At 34.6% G+C, this 10,000-nt stretch overlaps 2 protein-coding genes across 3 annotated transcripts in view; one reads left to right on the top strand and one right to left on the bottom strand.

Moving 5' to 3' along the window:
* Nucleotides 1-10,000, top strand: part of LOC127630389 (uncharacterized) — a 320,692-nt gene that overhangs the window by 295,204 nt on the left and 15,488 nt on the right. The gene's annotated exons all lie outside the window — the stretch shown is intronic.
* Nucleotides 1-10,000, bottom strand: part of LOC127630380 (GRAM domain-containing protein 2B) — a 26,043-nt gene that overhangs the window by 13,290 nt on the left and 2,753 nt on the right. Inside the window, exons 2-6 of one of the 2 annotated variants that reach the window (XM_052107839.1) lie at nucleotides 7,604-7,811; nucleotides 5,977-6,096; nucleotides 3,001-3,088; nucleotides 2,762-2,831; nucleotides 2,548-2,651 (exon numbers count right to left, since the gene is read on the bottom strand). In XM_052107839.1, the coding sequence (XP_051963799.1) occupies nucleotides 2,548-2,651; nucleotides 2,762-2,831; nucleotides 3,001-3,088; nucleotides 5,977-6,096; nucleotides 7,604-7,811 (590 nt within the window). Of the gene's footprint in view, nucleotides 1-2,547; nucleotides 2,652-2,761; nucleotides 2,832-3,000; nucleotides 3,089-5,976; nucleotides 6,097-7,221; nucleotides 7,812-10,000 lie in introns of those variants that run through there. The other variant, XM_052107840.1, reaches the window with a different exon arrangement.

Genomic DNA, 10,000 nt, shown 5'->3' with positions numbered 1-10,000 from the left:
GTCACGAAGCTGCCGTGATCATGTGCAGGATATATTTCACACCATCACGCCAAAAACATATTTGATCATTTATGCATTTTCAATTTAATAACAAACGTTCGTCAAACTGAATTGAGTCATTTTTAACGAAATAAAATCAAATTAATATTTTAAGTTGAATTGCTTTAAAGATATTTTAATTAAATAATGAATTAAATACTTTTAAATTGTATTAAATTCATATTTTGTTAAACATCACAAAAATAAAATTGTAGGGATTTTTTTTTATGAAATTGAAATCTGAGAAATAGGCGAAAATATTTTTTTGGAGTGCAAAATCAAAAGACAAAAAAATATGAATTATAATTGGATTAATTATAGATTTATTAATAATAAATTAAATACGTTTATATTACGAGCATAAAGAATATTTGCATTGTGACATTGTTTTCATGACAATGAAGCACATTTTAATGCAAAGGAATCTAAATTCTTAATTTTCCTTACAAAAATAGGCTTAATTAACTTTAAGCAAAATATAATTCCTTCTTTTATAGCTACATGTTGAGTGAAATATGACAGAGACATACACTGGCGGCCAAAGGTTTGGAATAATGTACAGATTTTGCTCTTATGGACAGAAGTTGGTACTTTTATTCACCAAAGTGGCATTATACGGATCGCAATGTATCGTGAGGACATTAATAATGTGAAAAATGACTATTACAATTTGAAAACCTCCACGTGCAGCAACGACAGCTTTACAGATCCTTGTTATTCTATAGGTGACCTTTCACCCCACACTTCCTGTAGCACTTGCCCTTTCACCCCACACTTCCTGTAGCACTTGCCCTTTCACCCCACACTTCCTGTAGCACTTGCCCTTTCACCACACACTTCCTGTAGCACTTGCCCTTTCACCCCACACTTCCTGTAGCACTTGCCCTTTCACCCCACACTTCCTGTAGCACTTGCCCTTTCACCACACACTTCCTGTAGCACTTGACCTTTCACCCCACACTTCCTGTAGCACTTGCCCTTTCACCACACACTTCCTGTAGCACTTGCCCTTTTACCCCACACTTCCTGTAGCACTTGCCCTTTCACCACACACTTCCTGTAGCACTTGACCTTTTACCCCACACTTCCTGTAGCACTTGACCTTTTACCCCACACTTCCTGTAGCACTTGCCCTTTCACCACACACTTCCTGTAGCACTTGACCTTTTACCCCACACTTCCTGTAGCACTTGCATAGATGTGACTGTCTTGTCGGGCACTTCTCACACACCTTACAGTCTAGCTGATCCCACAAAAGCTCAATGGGGTTCAGATCTGTAACACTTTTCCAATTATCTGTTGTCCAATGTCTGTGTTTCTTTGCCCACTCAAACCTTTTCTTTTGGTTTTTCTGTTTCAAAAGTGTCTTTTTCTTTGCAGTTCTTCCCATAAGGCCATTGGTTGGACATTCGTTGGACATTCGGTTTGACAGATTTAAGGGATTGTCTGAAAACTAAACACAGTTTAGTAAACACACTAAAACACAGGAGATGTCCACTCATTCATTCAGTTCATGTGCAATTTATACATGACTGAAAAACAACATCTGTAAAACACATTTTCATATTCAGAATGTTCTTATAACGTCCCAGAGGACAGACAGATACTACAGGTGATATTAGTACAATATGATCAATTATATACGTACAGTAATCAAATATTTTAGAGAAATATTCACCAAAATTCACCAAAATGACGTTTTCTCATTTTAATTATTTTTTTTTATTTTTTTTTTTTTTTGTGATTAAGTAGTAAGTCCTTCTATCCTCTAAAATTGATTACTGTACATATACAATTGATCATATTGTACTAATATCACCTGTAGTGTGTCTGTCTGTCCTCTGGGAAGTTATAAGAACATTCTGAGTGTGAAAATGTATTTATGTTGTTTTTCAGTCATGTATAAATTGCACATGAACTGAATGAATGAGTGGACATCTCCTGTGTTTTAGTGTAGTGAGTGGAGTTTTCAGACGGTCCCTTAAATCTGCCAAACCGAATGTGGAACGTCAAACTTTCCCGCGCTAAATGAGTGTCAAACTTTCCCGCGCTAAATGAGTGTCAAACTTTCCCGCGCTAAATGAGTGTCAAACTTTCCCGCGCTAAATGAGTGTCAAACTTTCCCGCGCTAAATGAGTGTCAAACTTTCCCGCGCTAAATGAGTGTCAAACTTTACCGCGCTAAATGAGTGTCAAACTTTACCGCGCTAAATCAGTGAGGCCAACAACATCCAGCTGGATAATGAGAATGGCGCGAAAAGAGTGGGAGAGATGGAAGAGGAAGCAGACAGCGGTGCCATTGTCGCAGAATATTGAACATATGTTCACAAATCTGTCAAACAGGACTCTTATACTTGGTAAGCAATTTGACAACATTGTAGTAAATATTTGAACCTCATAATTAAATACAAAATGAGGGGAAAAACTGCAAAAAGATCCACTTTTTAAAGGAAAAACCCTTCCACTAGGCTGCTACAGACCTGCTGCTGTACATGGAACTGGTTTTTACCTTGATGTCTTTTCCAAAAACTTTGGAATGGAAACAAATCCAGTTATCAGACACAAAGAGTCTCCCTTGATACAGAATATCTTTCTGTAAGGCACACGTGTAACCTGTGAACATGGAAACACATTCGGTTATTATTCAGTTTCAAAACACATTGTTTAATAAAAGTACTTTTTAATAATATCATGCACAAAACAACGAGTCTGAGTGTACGTACTCTGTCTCAGCTGTTCCTCTTCACTTATGTCTTTAAAAACTTTGTGGTACTGGGAATTTGTTCGCAGAAACTGATAAAAGAATATACAAAATAATCACCCCCCAACAATCATTATCATAAATAAAGATCTCCTGAGTGTTGTGAACCTTTAGACAGACTGTATGAATCTTCCAGAGATATGCTGTTCATAAACCGTTCAGCATCGCTCATGCTAGCTGCTGACTGGAGAAGAGACGCACCTGTCCCGTCTGCGGTTTCCTGCGTTCACACTTGGATTCAGAGTCACTCTGGACTTGCAGAAAGAGAGAAGGATCTAATGTCTTCGATCTATGAAAAGTGGGAGACTTCATGTTGTTTCATGCAAGGAATAAATACAACTTAGCATGCTAATATATGCTACTGCTAGCCAGGGATGGATTACCGACTGGGCCAATGACCGTCCGGGTTTCCTGGGCTTTAAGGTTACGCAATCAAGTTTGCCCCCCAAACAACTTAGGCGCCCTTGGAGATAATTGGCCCCAGGGCCTTTGCTAGTCATAATCTGTCCCTGCTGCTAGCTAAAGGTTAGCTAACTAGCAACATTTGTAAATATAACTCGATAATGCAGCACAAACTGAAGGAAGAAACTGTATTTTTATTAAGTGACATTAAGAAAGATGAATAAATGCTGTAATATATATATATTGTTAATTGTTAGTTTGTGATGCATTAACTAATGTAACTACTGAAACTAATGTAATGAATGTAACTAATGTAACTAATGTAAACTAATTTAACGAATGTAAACTAATTTAACGAATGTAACTAATTTAAACGAATGTAACGAATGTAAATAATGTAAATGAATGTAACTAATGTAAACGAATGTAAACAAATGTAACTAATGTAACTAATGTAAACTAATGTAACGAATGTAACTAATGTAACGAATGTAACTAATGTAAATAATGTAAACTAATTTAACGAATGTAACTAATTTAAACGAATGTAACGAATGTAAATAATGTAAATGAATGTAACTAATGTAAATAATGTAAACGAATGTAACGAATGTAAATAATGTAAACAAATGTAACTAATGTAACTAATGTAAACTAATGTAACTAATGTAACAAATGTAAACGAATGTAACGAATTTAAACGAATGTAACGAATGTAACTAATGTAACTAATGTAAACAAATGTAAACGAATTTAAGGAATGTAACTAATTTAAATGAATGTAACTAATGTAACTAATTTAAATGAATGTAACGAATGTAAATAATTTAAACGAATGTAACTAATGTAAATAATGTAAACGAATGTAACGAATGTAAATAATGTAAACAAATGTAACTAATGTAACTAATGTAAACTAATGTAACGAATGTAACTAATGTAAACGAATGTAACTAATTTAAACGAATGTAACTAATGTAAACGAATGTAACGAATGTAAATAATGTAAACGAATGTAACTAATGTAAATAATGTAAACGAATGTAACTAATGTAACGAATGTAAACTAATGTAACGAATGTAACTAATGTAAACGAATGTAACTAATTTAAACGAATGTAACTAATGTAAACGAATGTAAATAATGTAAACGAATGTAACTAATGTAAACTAATGTAACGAATGTAACTAATGTAACGAATGTAAACGAATGTAAACTAATTTAACGAATGTAACTCATTTAAATGAATGTAACTAATGTAACTAATTTAAATGAATGTAACGAATGTAAATAATGTAAACGAATGTAACTAATGTAAATAATGTAAACGAATGTAAATAATGTAAACAAATATAACTAATGTAAACTAATGTAACGAATGTAACTAATGTAAACGAATGTAACGAATGTAACTAATTTAAATGAATGTAAATAATGTAAACGAATGTAACTAATGTAAAAAATGTAAACGAATGTAACTAATGTAACGAATGTAAACGAATGTAACTAATGTAAATAATGTAAATAATGTAAACGAATGTAACTAATGTAACGAATGTAAACGAATGTAACTAATGTAAACTAATGTAAACTAATGTAACGAATGTAAACGAATGTAACTAATGTAAACTAATGTAAACTAATGTAACGAATGTAAACGAATGTAACTAATGTAACAAATGTAACGAATGTAAATAATGTAACGAGTGTAACGAATGTAAATGAATGTAACTAATGTAACCTAATGTAACTAATGTAATCTAATTTAACTAATATAACTAATGTAAACGAATGTAACTAATGTAACTAATGTAAACGAATGTAACTAATGTAAATAATGTAAATAATGTAAACGAATGTAACTAATGTAACGAATGTAAACTAATGTAACTAATGTAAATAATGTAAACGAATGTAACTAATGTAAACTAATGTAAACTAATGTAACGAATGTAAACGAATGTAACTAATGTAAACTAATGTAACAAATGTAACGAATGTAAATAATGTAACGAATGTAACGGATGTAAATGAATGTAACTAATGTAAACTAATGTAAACGAATGTAACTAATGTAACCTAATGTAACTAATGTAATCTAATTTAACTAATGTAACCTAATGTAACTAATGTAATCTAATTTAACTAATATAACTAATGTAAACGAATGTAACTAATGTAACTAATGTAAACTAATGTAACTAATGTAATCTAATGTAACTAATGTAACTAATGTAACTAATGTAAATGAATGTAACTAATATAACTAATGTAAACGAATGTAACGAATGTAAACGAATGTAACTAATGTAAACTAATGTAACAAATGTAACGAATGTAAATAATGTAACGAATGTAATGAATGTAAACGAATGTAACTAATGTAAACTAATGTAAACTAATGTAACTAATTTAAACTAATGTAACTAATGTAATCTAATTTAACTAATGTAACTAATGTAATCTAATTTAACTAATATAACTAATGTAAACGAATGTAACTAATGTAAACTAATGTAACTAATGTAATCTAATGTAACTAATGTAAACGAATGTAACTAATGTAAACTAATGAAACCTTTTTGTAAAGTGTTACCAATAACTTTATTCTATTATGTTGAAATTATGTGATATATTATATTTTCGGACAAACAACTAATGAGCAAAACCAAGAGGAACAAATCCAGGTATGCTGATGTGACTTGACTGATGTAGATCTGATGTATATGATGAAATCGTGTAAATATAAAGTGTTTTCAGTGTTTAATCTGTACCGGATGAGAGTTGGTTTTCTTCTCCTGGCAGAAATATCCACCTCAGCATCCAGTGACATTAAAGCATCAGACTGCGGCATTTTGATTCCTTCCTCCTCGTCCATGTTTTCAGCATATTGACTGTGAAACAGATGACAAACTGTGCAAAAGAACATTATAACTACACAAAAACAACACACAACTGCTCACTGTATGAGTATAAGAGACAAACAATGAGGCCATTCCCAAAAAATTGTAATACATGAATGCATTTAATTTTCGACATTAATTAAGTTTAAACCAGGAGAAACTTTTAACTTTAGAGTGAATTTACAAGCAGTTTCTGATCAGGTAAATACAAACAGCACCAATAGAAAAGTCAAGAAGTGACACAAACATCTCATGTTATCTTCTGTAAATCCCTCCGAGTGTATAAAGATCTCTGGTTAGATTAATCAGTGATCTGTAAATGATTATTATAATAACAGTGTTTGACTAGAGCTCATTCATGCTGTCTCACACCCGTACCTGTTACACACATTTACATTTATGCATTTGGCAGATGCTTTTATCCAAAGTGACTTACAGTGCACTTATTACAGGGACAATCCCCCCGGAGCAACCTGGAGTTAAGTGTCTTACTCAAGGACACAATGGTGGTGACTGTGAGGATCAAACCAGCAACCTTCTGATTACCAGTTATGCACTTTAGCCAACTACACACACACTGACATACACAGACACTCACATACACACTGACACACACACACACACACACACACACTCTCTCTCACACACACACACACACATACATACACACACACACATGCATACACATACACTCACACACACACATACATACACACACACACACACAATCATACACACACACGTGCACACACACACACACACACATGCATACACATACACACACACACATATACACACACACATACACACACTCACCCACACATACACACACACACACATACACACATATACACTCACACATGCACACACACACACACACACACACTCACACACAAACACACACATTGACACACACATACACTCTCACACACACACACACACACACACACACACACACACACACACACACACACACACACACACACACACACACACACAAACTGACCTGCTCTTCACTAGTTATAACAGAACTTTGAAGCTGTGTTTGAGTGTTACTGAAATAATCATCCACATCATTTAATGTTGAATAATTTAAGAAAATACTTTATAAATCACCTGCGGGATGTTTCATCATCACAGGAGTAACACACATGAAGTGTAGGGGTTCAAAATGAAGAAATAACAGCTCAGAAATATAGTCTCAACCTTTATGAAGATCGTCTGCTTTTATTTCCTTGCATGAATTAATATTAATATTACATTTGTACTCTTCTTTCAATTGTTTCAATTCAGAGTAATCTGTGACATGAAAAGAACCTCTGAGAGTAATTGATCGTCCGCTGACCCTCATGTTTGCCGATAGAGCAAGAGTCCTTCTGCTCTCGATAATGGCAAACGTTGTGCTGTTTCACAACATTAGGAAATATGGACATTTCAATATGCATAATCACATTCATGCATCCTACTTGATTTGTGACATCAGAATAAATGATCTTACCGCAGTAACACACATTCATGCAGCTGTCGGTGTGGCGGGACTGAACACATGGGTCTGTTTCTGCATTCTTCAGAGATCAGATGAAGTTTCTCCATCCTGTCAGATCTGATCCGAGTCTCTGCAGCTTCTGTTTGTCTGGAGAAGGTTTGTGACCTCCAGTCCCATCTGTGACCGTCTGCTAACTGAAGCACTTTCACAACTAAACCAACTGAGATCAATAGTTTCTCTTGTTAGAGGAGAGTTCATATTGACACAGAATCCTCCGTACAGACAGTACTCATGCACATACATGATCAAACTCATGTGTGAGATATCACTGGACACACACACCTGCAGTATTCCTTATTAAAACACTCCAAACACACACAGATGCTGCTTCAACTCTCATGTGACACAAGAAGTGACATCTCAACACACACACACATATATATACACACATATACACACACAGACACACACTCACATATACACACACTCATATACACACACAGACACACACTCACATATACACACACACAGACACACACTCACATATACACACACAGACACACACTCACATATACACACTCACATATACACACACACAGACACACACTCACATATACACACACTCACATATACACATATACACACACAGACACACACTCACATATACACACACTCATATACACACACAGACACACACTCACATATACACACACACAGACACACTCACATATACACACACTCATATACACACACAGATGCTGCTTCAACTCTCATGTGACACAAGAAGTGACATCTCAACACACACACACAGACACATATATACACACACAGACACACACTCACATATACACACACTCATATACACACATATACACACACAGACACACACTCACATATACACACACACAGACACACTCTCAGCATATACACACACTCATATACACACATATACACACACAGACACACACTCACATATACACACACTCATATACACACATATACACACACAGACACACACTCACATATACACACACTCATATACACACACAGACAGACACTCAAATATACACACTCACATATACACATATACACACACAGACACACACTCACATATACACACACTCATATACACACATATACACACACAGACACACACTCACATTCACATACACACATATACACACACAGACACACACTCACATATACACACACAGACACACACTCACATATACACACTCACATATACACATATACACACACAGACACACACTCACATATACACACACTCATATACACACACAGACAGACACACACTCACATACACACATATACACACACACAGACACACACTCACATACACACATATACACACACACAGACACACACTCACATACACACATATACACACACACAGACACACACTCACATATACACATATACACACACACAGACACACACTCACATATACACACTCATACACAAACACACACACACACACACACACTCATACACACATATACACACACACAGACACACACTCACATACACACATATACACACACACAGACACACACTCACATACACACATATACACACACACAGACACACACTCACATATACACACTCATACACAAACACACACACACACACACACACACTCATACACAAACACACACACTCACTCTCATGTGACACAAGAAGTGACATCATCGAGCTTTCTTCAGCAGTGTGATGCAGAAACTGGCAGTAAACGTCATAATTTGTGTTTATATTTTGAAGTATATAATAGTCAGATGGGAATGCTCGAGCTGAACAACTCAACCCCGTCACATGCAAAATGAGATTTTAATCCAAACATTTACAGGGTTCATGCATGTTATTGTGACAAACATGTGGAATAGTCAGTGTATTACACACTATAAATTCTGTATATATACTTGAATGAAACACTGTGTTTAAAGTGTTTAAAGTGTTTAAAGTGTGGGACACAAGTCATGAAGTCGTGGGAGAAGTGTGACGGGGTTGAGACATGAGTGACAATTTTGGGTAATTAAAATGGGAACACAATTAAAAATGAATGTGATGTTTGTTGGGCATGGACTGACATGATAAGGGCTAGCACAGTTGGGGTTTTAGCTAAACGTCAGAATTTAACACAAATATTGAGAGCACAAACACACATTTGCCTGTTTGTAGCTTCATCACAGAACAATTGAGTATTTAGACAATTAATTAAATGTACAGCTGTTTAAAATAAATAAATAAATACAAATTTCCAGGTTGAAATGTCACCAAAATCCCAGAATTACCTTCTGCTGCTATACTGTATATTTTCTTGCACATCATTTGATTAATAATCTGACATTTTAATTGTTTGCCCAATAAATAAATAAATGAACAGATTAATTT

The sequence above is a fragment of the Xyrauchen texanus genome, chromosome 37 (genome assembly GCF_025860055.1).
Source record: "Xyrauchen texanus isolate HMW12.3.18 chromosome 37, RBS_HiC_50CHRs, whole genome shotgun sequence".
Taxonomy (NCBI): Eukaryota; Metazoa; Chordata; class Actinopteri; order Cypriniformes; family Catostomidae; genus Xyrauchen; species Xyrauchen texanus.
Note: the sequence above shows the minus strand (reverse complement) of the source record. Positions and strands in the feature narration are given on the sequence as shown.